This window comes from Pseudochaenichthys georgianus, chromosome 4 (assembly GCF_902827115.2).
Source record: "Pseudochaenichthys georgianus chromosome 4, fPseGeo1.2, whole genome shotgun sequence".
NCBI classification, from domain to species: domain Eukaryota; kingdom Metazoa; phylum Chordata; class Actinopteri; order Perciformes; family Channichthyidae; genus Pseudochaenichthys; species Pseudochaenichthys georgianus.
In genome coordinates, this window is record NC_047506.1 from 13,467,890 (window position 1) to 13,482,771 (window position 14,882).

The window sequence follows — 14,882 nt, forward strand, 5'->3', positions numbered from 1 at the left end:
CCTTTTGTTATAATAACATTTAAATAATTCAGAACTGTAGATGGAAGGCTGTTCAACATCCAGGGTTATACTTTTACATTAATTAAAATACAGTCTTGGATATTAGCAACTACACATTGATCCTTTTAATAGGGGATCAGTTATTCTTACTTTTTGTCCCCATGGATCTTTCGTTGTGTCCTGTAAACCTCAGGCTACAGGGTGCATTTAATAGAACTGCTCAGCATTAATATTTTGGCGTTTGGTCTGATCGATTGGCACACTTCCCTGCAGGATGTCAGCCATTATCATAATAGCCAACCAAATCGCTATTACAGAAAAATGACCATGCATTTACGTTCTTCAGGAAACAATAGCTTTCATTATGCTGCATTACTCAGGTTTATAAATTAGTCCCATAAACTAAGGTTGGTATTTTGTGTGAAGCATATAAGACAGCTATAAAAGCCATAAAGGATATTTGCTGAGGCATTATGCTCAGTAGAGTCAAAATAAGGCAGCATATGCTTCTGTGGTTTTTGTGACATCATTAGCATAAATAATTAAGAAAATAACTGTGCTATTAATGCTGCCTATCGTCTTAAAGACCAATATATCCAAAACACAAAACGCTAATTTTCTTAGGTTTATGCTTCACCTGATACAAATTACACTGTGTAGTAGTTTATATTTAAATCTACCAGTTGTCAAGGGATAACTGGTGTATGTGTTATTTCATTCAATCACTTTTAATGCAAATTGCATGCATTGATTTCACTGTTGTTTGAAAAGACCGCTGGTTGTGAAAACAGTGAAGAAATGTCTGAGGTATCCATTACTCAGAACAGCTCAGGCATTGTGATAGTCGAGCACCTGATCTCTTTCATCTTGTTCATAATTCCTTAGGTTATTATGAGTCGAATATTATAGGCTGCCAGTCTTCTCTCCCATCTGCACAGTGCACTAACACAAAATAGAGTTATTGTAGCTTTCATGCATGGGAAGGTTCATTTTAGGAGGTAACTTGAAGGGCTCAGAAAAAAAATAAATCAATGTTGTGACTGACAAGTGAAGGATGGAAAATATCTCACTGTCTAAGCCCAAAACTCCTCTGTCACAAAACCAGAGTGTAAGGGTCGGTATTGACGGTATTATCACAGCTATTAACAGTAGAGGGAGCTTCAGTTATGCAATTACGACAAGATGAACTTTTCAGGACCCCTGTATAATGCATGCTTGTCATGGAACATTGGATGTTGACTTGTTTTTAACAGTGAATTGTCCCCTCTGTATCCCAACACTTACTCTCTCATTCCACTGCAATACACGATTTCCTCAGATAAATAAAAACTGAAGAAGGAAAGCTCTCCCAGCACCCAGAAGGAATTTATGGGAGATCAAGACTCCTTTTCCGGTGTGAAACCAAAGGCAAGGCAATAGCCTAAAGCTTGTTTCAGTGTAAACAGTTCACAGGCGCTCACCCTGTTAAATTTCCATGGAGCAGGTCCAGAGAGTGCATCTTGATAACATCACTGACGGCAATATTCTCTGTGGTCTGTGATATAGGATTTTAAGATAATATACCGTAAAACTATATTGATCCTTTTGGGGAAATTATTAACAACAAAATATGAGAATAAAGTGGGACGGAGTGTTTTATAGAATCTGGAGGAAAATAATAGGATACTAGCATATAAACCAAAAACTGATCAATAAAATCAGGAATAAAACAACAAAAATAACGATAAAACAACTCCATGGAATTGTTGCAGGAGATAATATGTTACTTACTGGTTGTAGCACCAATATACAATATCCCTACATTTCAATTTGTATGATAACTTGTTGTGTACAATCTTTAACTGCGTACATTTTAAGCACATGCTCTCTGAAGTAGTGACAAAAGCTAACTGCTTTTATCTAGTCTTTTCTGTTACTATTCTGTGAAAGATCCACAGGGAAGTTGTGTAATGTGCATAACCAGTCATGTGTCATGTGCAATAATTAAGAAGAGCAATGCCAACATGTCACCTCTGACAAATGTATGTCATTTCCATGGCTACGGCTGTACAGTCTGTTAAGTATTATGTAGGCTAAGTCAAAAGGCTTAGAGCAGCATGATACACAGGGCTACTGCTCTAAAACACATTTTGTATGTCCCCTGTGTCTCTCTCTGTGTGTGAATACAGTCACAGTTGCAGTTTTCCCAGCTAAATGAAATATCACTCTAATATTCTCAACATCTCCCAAAAGGGGCTTGTAATATTGTTTTAATTGTATTGCAGGATATTTTATTTAATTAAATTGTATTTAAAATTGCTCTTAGCCTACTCTTGTGGGCCACAAATGATGACATAACATGATGCACATTTCACTATATATTTTCTGTGATATAATGTATTTTCCTGTTGTATTCTTATTGTATGCACCACATTTAAATTTAAATTGCACTTTTACACTCGTGGGTTATATATGATGACATCAAATGATGCACATTTGAGTATACTTTCTGTGATATAATGTATTTCCCATAGTATTCCTATGGGATGCACAGCGTCACCATCAGTTAGCTCCATTTCCAGCAAATGCTCAGATTGTTAATTTTCTTATGGGGAATACATAGGGGGTGTTTCTCCAGTCGATATCTTTAATTGCTCCTGGGTTGTATCAATACCTACTCGTTTTAACTGCTCCATCACCAAGCCACTGGGAACGGGTTGCCCGGGAAACGGCCGCATGGCAACAGGATCAGAGCCTGGGGGTTGTCTGCTTCTAGGTCTGCTCCCATTTTACATCGCGTTTCCTCACTAGATGGTGTGCAAGCCACTGGAGAGTACACTTCCCCGCACAGTGGGCTCCACATCCAGCAAAACAAACCTGGGAAACTGTACTGCGGACCATTTCTTTACGGGGCTCCGAGGAGGAAAAGTGTGGAAATAAAAACGACGTTTCTTTTTTTGAACTCCTTGCTTAATCGAGACAAGAAGACTTGGGGGAAAAGCGGCAACACAACACAGCTGTCATGGACATAATGTTTGCGGTGCAGGATGCTTGTGTCTCTGGTCAGTGGCTAACTGCGATAATACTCAGCTTGTGCTGCTTTCTGCCGTCCTGTTTGCCCGCTGGACAAACTGTGGACTATCCCTACTCGGTGGAAAGTGTGGTCAGCAGACAAGGCGACACGGCTCTTCTGAGGTAAAACAAGCGATCACAACTTCACTTTCTCCCGCTCACATTCACTCTGTCGGGGGCTCTCTAAAGCTCTCACCCGCACACGCTCCTTAACACCAGTTAATCGTTTTAAACATGTCTCTTAACTACTTTTAAACGGGGTGTTCGCACAGCGCCTGCGATAAACACACAATAGGCAATTTCCCTCCATTCCGTCCTTGTTTTCGCTTGACTGGGGGTCGGTCAGTGCTACGCAGGACACCGCTCCTGTGCAGAGGCAGGTGCAACAGCAAAGTTTTCTAACATACTTTCCCTCTGTGCACATGAGCTACCAGCGTTGTTGTGTTATTAGGTGTGCGTTTGATTCTATAACCAAACGCAGGTGGGAACATGTCGCCTGAATTAACCAAACAGCCCAACATAGCATATCGCTTCTTACATGATAGTCGTTCCCACATTTTCAGGAGCTGAAGATCGAAAACAGAACTATGTATTTAGTGCCGTCCTGACAGTTTTGCAGAATGTAGTGTAGAGTGTGATGTCGCAGTTTAAAAAGAGGCAGCAGAGTGTGTTTGTGGTGGCTGTTTATCAGAATCGAGTTATGGCAATGACGCGCTCTCTCCCCCATCCTCCCCCATCTTCCCTCCATCACGTATGCTACGTTGCCAGATTGAGCTGCCTCTTAATACACACACTGACTGGGCATGGGCGTGGACTAGTGCACTTTGGGAGTTTTTGCACATTTTATTCTTAGCACATCACCAACAATGTCAAAATAGTTTACAGTACTTTCAATGCGAATCAGTCATACCATTAATACTAGGAAAACACATCAGTGTAGTATATTTCAGTTATTCAGAGAAATCATAACTCTATACTAAACACAGGAAGAAAAAAAAGGAAATCTTGGAAAAGCTATGTGATAATATCTTGTTCTACCAATATCAAATATCCGCTGTGATGGCTCTCAGAAAAGGCTGAGGGGGCAGGCCTGCCCCATTTCAATATGAATTGTGTGGATGTTGACTGAGAGATGCTCAGTGTGGCCCTGAATACAGAGCAGCTAACCGTCTAAAGTTCCACTCAGCTTGGCTTTTAGTCATTGTTGTCTCATACTTGATTACTCTGAAGAGCTGAATTGGTTCTGTGGCATAAGGTCATCATAAGTGGCTGTATAGAGATAAGTGTCTTACTATGAGGGTGGTTTAAATGTGTTGCTACTTATCATCACAGAATTACCTTGGCAACAGCTAAGGGGCGCTCACTATTTTTAACATGTTTCTAACCATGCCTAAAGGGCTGTCGCATCAAAGAGACTTACACCTCTGCTCTGACTGTCTCTTAAGAGAGGGCGTCTAATTCCCTGGTGTCAATCTGTGTCGGCTGTGATCAGTGGCAGAAGCTTTGCCTGAATCCCTATGGTTTATTGGACCAGAGATTATCCCTGGGCTATGAATCAGCTCAATAAACAAGTTGCCTTCCACCCCTTGAATAAGGCAACACTCCACAAGCGGGTCATCGCCTCAGTTCATGCCTTCTTGGAAATGGATAGGGAAAACATGTTCAAGATGCATCCATTACCAGGTTCTTACGGTTAATTAATGGTTATTCAGCAACACTCGCTATAACCAGTCATTTTCTCATTCACATGAACGTGTCCACTGTGAAGTTATCACTTTGCTGAGCACGCACCTGTTGACTTTATAGAGATTGCAAATCTCTTAAACTGTTCTCCTTGCCTATTGAGATTGCATCCAGTTGCAAAACACTGTCATCACCAAAGTGATAATAAAGGCCTACTGTGTCTTGTTTCAGTCATGTTCTTATACCACGAGGAATCATGGCTTAGTCTTTTCTTCCTTCTTTCTCCCCCCCCCCCTGGTCTTTAGAGACGGGCATCAAAGCATGAATCATTTCTTTTAACAATGTTGTGCAGAAAACAGTGCTTGTTTTTTGCGTTTTGAGACCTCGGACTATTAGAAGGCAATTTTACTGTGGCCCTTTGCTGATTTCTGGCTAAAAAATGTGAGCACTTTCAAATACTGACAAACCCAGAAGCATGCAATTAGTCACTGCCTCTGGATTATGGAGTAGCTCCCGTGAGGTGCGTCCGCTGTCATATGTTCATTTCCCCCACCTCTTTAATTCTTAGCGCCGCATTACTGCTGCCCTGATTCACGTTGGACAGTGGGTCCACATCAATTAAATTATTTGAACTTCTTGAAAATGAGTAATGGTACGCATGTACATCCTAACCCTTTTTTTTTTTAATCTTTTTTGATTAGTTTAAAGCTAAGTCATTCAGCCTCTAACGATGGACCTTGTATTTGAAATGAATCCGGCTGCTGCTTCTACAATGTTTTACATCAGTGCATTCATGTTATGCACGCATGCTGCATTCTTTTACATGTATGCAAGCTATGAGCTTCCATAGAGACCCCATTGTTTAAGATGAGCCACACATTCCTTTCTCCCCACATCCTTCTGCTGTTTTCATGTCATTTGGATTCAGTTGAACAAACCTCGACTCTTCCCAGTAAATGTCTCATCTGGCTATGAATTTTAGGGGGACAGCCAGATAAAAGACAGTTCCCCATGCTGTCAGGAAACACACGGTATCAGTGGCAGCCTCTTCCACATGAATAAACAGCTGTAATCAACAGCAAAGAGCCAGTGTCTAGAAATGTAGTCCGGGCAGATTGAAATCTTAAGCATTTGCTGCTATCATACAGATGCCATTTGCAGTATTATTTTGAAAGTATGCTTGTCTTTTTATCCTGGTATTCTATGTTTTCCAAATGAATTATGTGTGGTGCGAGAGCTAGACAAAAGGTAAACTGATTCTTCTTTAAAAGTGACATTTTATATTTTTCAAAGGCAGAAAATAGGAACCAGGGAAATAAATAGGAGCAAAGCTGTACACGGCAAGAATAAAACAATGATCCAAGCTTATTTTCGTCATTTAGTTTGACAGTTGGCCCACAGCCACAGAATAAGGCCTGCACCACGGGCCCTAGTCTCTGTAATGGTGCAAAATTGACCTGTCACTAGTTTGAAAGTCTGGTATTCGTATAAATCTAAAATTATTGCTCATGTCAACAGACCAGTTGATGAAAATCGTTTCTGGCTGTCCATGATTGTACTCGAGCTGCGTTTTTTTGCCTTATCCAGCACATAAAAAACACTGCCATTTATCATTTTGCTCAACTGTTTCACTATTATGGCTTTGAAAGGTCTTGACATTTTCTATAAGCACTTGAGCCAGAGACAACATCCAGTTTAAATGGCTTGGTGTGTGTGTGTGTGTCCCCAGAAATATATCAAGTGTTAAAACTCCACAGGACACAATATGAAGAAATAATTGTTGACTATATCCTTAACACAGACCATAACCATGGCTGCCAGGCTCCCTCTGCATTTTTTGCATTTCATCATTTTTTTTTAATTAGGCCACAGCCAGCCAGTTCTAAAAAGAATAGGCTTCTTCATCTCCAACTGCCTGGTTAGCTGCTAGATATGCATGCATTCATTTGGGGAAAGCTACCTCTTCTGACATATTTGTAGGCACACCTGAGTCTGTCAATGTTAATTAAGGCGAGAGACGGCAGGCAAAAACATCGTTTTTCAAGTACTGGTCAATTTTGAGATTTTGTGCTATTTTGATTCTATAACATGTTTTCTTTCAGGCTTTTGGAAGGAAAACGTACAAAATACACATTTAAGTGTTTATTTTACTATAGTTTGTCTATTTGCGTCTGTACATTTCTCCTAAATTCACCAAAAGTTAGCATTCTAACGTAACATAAAGTACCGCGACCGCTGTGTGCACCATGTCATCAGAGGTATCGCTGGAAAGCTCCGTCTCTCCTGCACAATCTCATCGGATCCAAATATGGTCATTTCCTTTGTATCAGCAACCAATCGTGAAAGCACAAAGGGGTCTTAAACCAAGAAACGAAATCTCATTGGCTGGTGTCAATTTCTGACAACGTGATTCGTTCAGATGCGTCACGTGGTGTGCTAAAACACTTCCTGGTTAGCTTTCGGCTAGAAATTGAAATCTCAAAATGGCAAAAGAACAGCGAAAAAAAACGTTCACAGAGAAGACGACAACAATTGTCACTTGCACGAAGCAAGGTTATACAAAAAACAAATGACCCAGAACATGAAATACCTTCACTAAGTGCGTTGATGCGCAAGCTGTCATCCAAAGAACAGGAGGGTTTAGCTATAGTGCCTCACTGCAATCTTTAAAGGTCGTTTTCTCAAAATGAGTTTTTTCTCCTACTCTGAGTTCGAAATTTCAACTTCAGTAGCATGTAGATACACCAAACCTTCCAGTTATATTCCTATCAATATTATGAAGGCTTTTACTGAAGGGTTTGTTCATATATCATTCATAGCCTGAATTATACAACATTGTATACCTAAAAACTTGGCGACAGGGCTGTTGACAGTATTGGCGACAGGGCTGTTGATAGTATTTTCTGATTTATGGAGTGATAAAGAGATATCCAATATCCCTTCTGTAAAAGCCTTAGATACTAATATGACTACAAAATTAAACACGAATTTTGAACCTAGCTTTATCCAAAGTTCAGATTTCGATTCCTGAAATGTGTTAAAATATGTGCATATTTAATGAGATAATGGATAATTTGCATATTTAAACATGCTATTTCAGAAAACTTGTAATACAAAAAACAATTGCCTTATTGTAAATAATTAACTGGAGAAATTTCTAGTTGATACTTTTAAGTTAAGAAAATTACCCTATTCACCCGGGGTGTCTTGCCTTAAATGCCAAAATTCCCTCGCCTGTTTGCTGTTAAATGTTAAATGCGATCAATGGTGCTGTCAGCACTAGTGTTAATTTCGTCAGCTATTTTTTAATTTAGTTTTAGTCGTAGTCCTGTGTTAAATTTCCTTTTTAGTTTTAGTCATATTTAGTCACCTTCAGCCTGTTTTTATTTAGTCAAGTTTTAGTCGACTAAAAGTCTGAGCATTTTAGTTTTATTTTAGGCGACTAAAACAGTCAACATTTTAGTCAAGATTTAGTCGACTAAAAGTCTGAGCATTTTAGTCTTATTTTAGTCAAAGAAAATTAATTATTTTAGTCTACTTTTTGTCAATGAAAACTGTTGAGTCTTTTTTAGTCATCAGATTATATAGAACATTTCAGTCAAACTAGTCTAGCCAAAACCAATAATTTGTCATTTTAGTATATAAATAAATAAGATTATCTTGTCCTTATTTGATGAAAAACACAGGTTGAATGATTAAGAAGCTTGGTCTGGTCAGGTGTGTGGTGTTTTTACCTGTGTTATGGCCACATTGCTTCCCTTCTGATAAAACAATGCATTCGCTTTTTTTCTCCGCCTCATTGTAGCGAAAATGGGCCCAAATATCGCATTGTTTCTTTCTGCCAAGCAGTGGTGGCTTTAGACTTTTTCGTTGTCAGTCATTTTGACGGACAGGATCGTAACATTTCCGTCATAATCCATTATTATCCGTCGAGTGCACAATGTATCACTCACTCGCGCTGACGGGGGGGTATTCGGTTAACGCGACCACTAAGCCCTGTTGTTGCCATTTTATTTTCTGTTAAATAAGGTTAGTTAGACCATGAGTTAGACCCGAGTCTTCCTGACAGTTCATATTGTGCCGCTGCCCGGTGTAATTCAAATGTACCGCCGCACGCAGCACAGACACACAGCTGCTGCTCTGCCGCAGCACCGGAAATGGAACTGCTGGGAGAACAACTGACTATCAGAAATGTAACGTTATCTTTGATAATATTTCGTCTCCTCATTTTTCGTCAACGAAAGTAAAGAGAGATTTTGTCATAGTTTTTATTTAGTAAACTACATTTTCGTCTCGTCACTTTTCGTCAACGATATTGCATGATGATTTCGTTACAGTTATTGTTTACTGCCGTCGGTGCCGTCTTGTCATCGTCTAGTTTTCGTCATGGAAAAAAAGGTCGTTGACGAACATATTTCGTCATAGTTTTAGTCAACGAAATTAACACTAGTCAGCACCATGTTGCTTTGTTTCTTTGCTTTGTTGCACAGTCTTATGCTCATCGGGGTCCGGACATCTCAACGATCAAGTGCCGGGCAAATATGACCTCATTTCTGGAGAGTGAATAGATGGTATCATGATGCAAAACAATGGGCATGGGGGAGGGGCTCCCAGGTGAAGTCACTCAGGCACAGATACAATAAACATTGAGAAACTCATGCTTTTTTATGTAAAATAAATCTGACCTTTTCTTTGAAACACAAGAAAGCAGGCGTATTGCTACCGCTGTGGGTCTGTGCCCTGTTGCCCAAGGGAAGCTGGATATACTAAAGTATTAATCAGATTCATTACTAGATCCCATCCATCTTCAATTGATGTTCTTCAGTACAGCTGGAAATAAGCCAGTAAGGTGACGAGCCAGATCAGCGGCTGAGAAGTCTTTCATAGCGGCTGCCTCCTCCTTAAGACCTCCAGTTAACCTCCGCAGCAGCATCCACTTGAAAGTCAGAGCCTGCTGAATTGTTTGTTTCTGAAATGAGCCTTATCCCTCAAATAAGACCAGAATTAATCTCAAATATGTGTGGCATTTTTTCTTTTTTTGTCAAGAAACAGAAGGACACTTTCATGACGTAAATCAAATGCTCTTTGGATGAAAATGAGCCATATGGTGGGGTTCACTCATCTCATTTAAACCTATACACTGTATACATAAAATCCAAACCAATTCTCTTTGTTCTTGCTTCCTAATTAACACATTTTAGGAAGATGATAGAGTTTTTTAAGATAACCCCCATTATATACCGCCACGTGTTGTAACTATGTTTGGGTGCCAACTAGGGGTGTAACGGTACACGTACCCGTACCGAAATTATTCGGTACGGGCCCTTCGGTTCGGTACACGTGTGTACCGAAGTGTACCGAACGCATATAACTTTAAACGTAAAAAATTGAGAACGTGAACAACTTCTTGGAAGTAATCTCAGGTGCTGCGTCGCAGCATTCAGAGTAATTTCCTCACATTGTGATCAACGCGTCATAGAGCGAGCAAGTCATTTCATTGGATGAGAGGGCATGCTATGAGAGCTGGTCAGAGGGATGCGTTCAAATTTAGTCAGTAATTTGAGGAACTGTCGAAATGGCGAACGCAGATAAAGTTGAGCTTGAAAATCCTCCAGCATCATTGAAGTCTCCGGTTTGGGAACATTTTGGTTTCGCAGTTACGAACAAGGATGACGGACAAAGACAGGTGGACCGAACCAAAGCTGTTTGTCGGCATTGTTCAACTAACATTGGTTACGCGGCTGGCAATACATCAAACTTGCACACTCATTTGAAAAGGCATCACCCGAACGTGAATATCACGGGTACCAAAAGACTGAAGTGCAAACCCAACTCCCGCTAGCATTTAAGCCTCCACCACTCACAGAGAGTTCAGACCGAGCCAAAGCTATTACAAACGGCAAATATCCTTATGTTGCCATGTTAGCAAAGCGCTACCTGGCTGTATCCGCTACCTCTGTCCCTAGCGAGAGGGTGTGTTCTCCACAGCAGGAGACATTGCTAGTGCCACTGCCAGCAGATCTGCCCTTTCGGCAAGCAATGTGGACAAGTACATCTTTCTTTAAAACATGAAAATACAATGACAAGCAAGTCCTAATGTCAAACTGGCTGCTTAGGTGCTAGTACAGTACAGTTCAAATACAGATTATTTCAGTTCATCGAAAAGCTGCACCTTAATGTTTATTTTATTATATTTTATATTTATTTGAGTGAATATTCATAGTTTAATAATAATTAAAAACCCTAAACTAATAGTTTATGTTTTGTGAGTACTAGTACAGTAAAGTTCAAATACAGATTATTTCAGTTTATCGAAATGCTGCACCTTAATGTTTATTTTATTATATTTTGTATTTATTTGAATGAATACATTATTCACAGTTTAATAATAATTAAAAAAAAATATGTTATGTTTTGTGATAATTTTTTCTGCTGTACCGAAAACGTACCGAACCGAACCGTGACCTAAAAACCGAGGTACGTACCGAACCGAAATGTTTGTGAACCGTTACACCCCTAGTGCCAACATATGATGAAAGCCAAATTCTAAACTCTAAAACCCTCTGTAAACCATCTCAATGAGTTTGATTTATATTCAAGTCAATCTATTGTACTTTTCAAAAATATAGCATTTCTATTTCTAGTATATTTCAATTAGGACTAACGTGATTGAGTGCCCCGGTGAATTATAGCCTAAAAGGAAATGCTTTCCTAAGGAAAATATTTCAAGTGCAATAGATGCTATGCTAGGTTTTAAAGCGTCTTTCTAATATTCTTATAATCACTACAATTACAGGGGACAGGGAAAATTGAGCTTTTACCCGTATCCAGCTGTGAGCTTCTACGTAATTACAATAATTCTGTGTTTTTGTGTGTTGTGAGAAAGCTATAAGCCTCACAATTAAACTTGACAGAGAATGACTTGAGAGGCAATAACAGGTTATCTTTTGGCCAATTTTAAAGTGAGGTTGAAACAGAATTTTTTCTATCAAACATGTCTGTTGGTGAGATGTGTACTTATTATACATCAAAATCATTTTGTCTTGGAAACAAGTTGCTATTTAAATGCTGCATTTGGCTGTGATTTGGTCGCGTATTAATTGTGCATCAGTGTGAAAGTCAAGCGCTTTAAGTGTTTGGAGTTTTTAACAGACTACTTAGGCAGATTGTCGACTGCATTGATTTTCAATATGGTAAATTAGAAATAAACCTGTTTCTGTGTTGAACAGTGTACAGCCTTTTCTGTTCTAAATCATATGCCAACACTTCCTGTCTCTCATCACAGAGATCTGCAACGATTCCTCAGAGCCCCTTCAATTACAATCCTTAATCAATCAGTTAGCATCTCCTTGTGTTTCATGATAATTAGTTGTGCTACTCTGACAACATTGCATAATCTCATATGGGCCTCCTAAATTGAGCCTGCTTATATACCAGCAAGTCTTATTATGCCTCTCGTGTCAGCAGGTTATAATCAAAACCTGCTGACATCACTGTATGAAGCCTGTGTGATGTTGAAACTTTGAAACAAAGAGTGGAGGCGTACTTGGTATGCTGAGCATGAGAAACACCTTAACCTTTAGTAAGCAACTGGGAAACGTGAAACCACTGCAGGAGGCATCATCATATCTTCAGCTCTGTTTAGTCCAATGTAGAAAGTGAATATGTCATGCAGTCTTGATTGACCAAGAACGCCATACTGTACATATCTCACCAAGACGATGTGTTTCTGAATGTTATACGCCTATTTCCAATGAGTGTTGGTTTTGGAAGTGAGACTGAATCATCATCATGGGAGTTTTCCCCCTAGGATGGAGTGATTGATGTCATTATCTTCAATGTAAGATCTTTATGTGTGAGCATGGTCTGAAGCTGGAGGGACAAAAGGTAAACATTAGTTTGATCCCACAGGAGTAATAAATCAGAAGTGTTGACACGCGGTTGTTTTAGCGATGCCCTTCATTGAGTTAAAACAGTCCAGAGGGATTTCAGCTCTTGTAGAGGGTATTCTCTCGTCCTTTAATGGAATTCAACATTAGCGTTGTATCTTAGGTTAACAGTAGAAACAAGCATCTCCCTCTGGAACCACCATTTCAGAGTTGGAACAGTAAAGGCGGAACGCATGCTATTATACTGAAATACATTCTTAAAGACTAGAAGAATTTCCATAACTTCTGGTTTCTGTAGTTCCTCTGATTAAAATGTATCAGTTTCTCCAATGAGTGTCACATGTTTCAATACAAATAATTAATCTTTATAATTACATTTCAACAGTCACTTAAGGAAATTATCCAAAATTAAGAAAGAAGTATTGACAGTATTTTTCGTAACACTTCAGTTCATTGTCACCTTCCACGATGGCTGGAAACTCCAGCAGCCAAAGTAGATACATAGTGTCATAATTCATTGGCTCGATGTTGGCATGGCTAAAGAATTTTAATTGGAGTCGCCCTGAGCAGGCTTTGGGTTTTGTTTTCTCTCTCTCTCTCTCTCTCTCTCTCTCTCTCTCTCTCTCTCTCTCTCTCTCTCTCTCTCTCTCTCTCTCTCTCTCTCTCATCTGCATAATGGGTGTGTGGATTTCAGACTGCTGTAAATGTTTGTTGGAGCCGAGTCATTGGACAGTGTGCATCTGTAATTATTAGTAAATGGAGAAAGAAGCATTGGAGCAAATTAGGGATGTCCCGATCACCTTTTTTTGCTCCCGTTTCGATTCCGATCATTTGATTTTGACAATCTGCCGATACCGATTTTTGCCGATTCGATCTTTATGCAATGCATTAAGACAAAAAAAAGGTAACAGATAACGGCTGGTCATCCAACGCGATGAATTCAGCTATCTTGGCTGTTATTGTGTTGGCCTTTTCACTGTTCTGGGGCAGTTTCTCTTTCCTTTTAAAAGTCTCTGAAAGTGTTGGTTGTTTCAGTGCCGTTACCTGAGTGGCCGCTGTGTACTCGCCGTGTTGTTGTTGGTGTTTGTTTCTCAGGTAGCGTATTAGATTGGTCGTGTTGAACGTAGCTCTGTTCTTTCCACCACGCGGAACCTCTGCCTTGCAAACATTGCATCTGGCTGTTACACTGCCTTCGCTTTCAATTTTATAATACTTCCAAACTCCTGACATTTTCTCTGTCCCGACTCCCGAGTCACCAGCTGAACGTAGCCTCTCGTTAGCTTACTGCTACTATTAGACACTGCGCCCTGCCCACTCCAGGTCTATGAAAACAAGCCCAAAGAAAGCAACACATACATGATGTTGTGTAATTTTAAACCAAAACTAAGTCCTCAGGATGACTTTAAGACGTGAACATGGTCATTTTTGTTTTGTAACATTAAATAAAAAAAAAAAATCCCGATCCCCGATTTTTTTCTCCCGATCCCCGATCACGTGATCGGATCGGGACATCTCTAGAGCAAATCAATATCCATGAGAATACGGCTACCATTGTTCCCAGTGGGGTCAGGAGGTAAGGTAGCCGACGTGTCTTGCTCATTTCTGAAATACATCATTAATACTGTAAGGAATGTATGCCCAGTAAGTATTGGCCTAATTTGTTTACATGATGTTGCAGTACTGCTGGATTACTAAATGTTTTCATTTCAAACCTTTATTTAACCAGATTGGTCCCATTGAGATCATAGATCTCTTTTTCAAACTGAAAAGTTTTTTATTTAATGTTGTTGTTGAGAAGGGGGGGCCATGACAAATGGAACTATTGAATGCCTCCTGTTACAAATGCCATGATTGATCATCAGCCAATTGGACCTGGCTAAATTCAGTATAAACATTGAATTGAGAGATTGTGGGCCATTTTCCTTGTGGCGCTTTTACAAAGTGTATGACACAGATGTAACCTACGCCATCTTAAATAATAATAATAATATAATAATACATTATATTTCTATAGCGCTTTTCTTGAACCCAAAGACGCTTAAATGTTAACAGGATAAAAATACCCGGCCAGAGAATCAAGTTACAAACTCAATAAGACACTAGAAGAAGCATCATAGCAACGCAGGGTAAGTTTGATAAGCTGGCAGAAAAGAAAAAGACGGTAAACCACTAAAGCAACCAGTCGATCACGATCGGTCGATCGCGGGGAGATTCCCAGTCGATCGCGAGATGTGTCTAAAAATAGAACAACAATATTCT

The 14,882-nt window shown here is 39.6% G+C and overlaps 1 protein-coding gene across 2 annotated transcripts in view; it reads left to right on the forward strand.

The window, feature by feature from the left end:
• The first annotated feature begins 2,697 nt into the window (after positions 1-2,697).
• The window catches only part of negr1 (neuronal growth regulator 1), a 178,935-nt gene continuing 166,750 nt past the window's right edge, over positions 2,698-14,882 (forward strand). Inside the window, exon 1 of one of the 2 annotated variants that reach the window (XM_034080995.2) lies at positions 2,698-3,174. In XM_034080995.2, coding sequence (XP_033936886.1) covers positions 3,002-3,174 — 173 coding nt within the window. In that variant the 5' untranslated portion in view covers positions 2,698-3,001. The remainder of the gene's footprint in view (positions 3,175-14,882) is intronic. The other variant, XM_034080996.2, reaches the window with a different exon arrangement.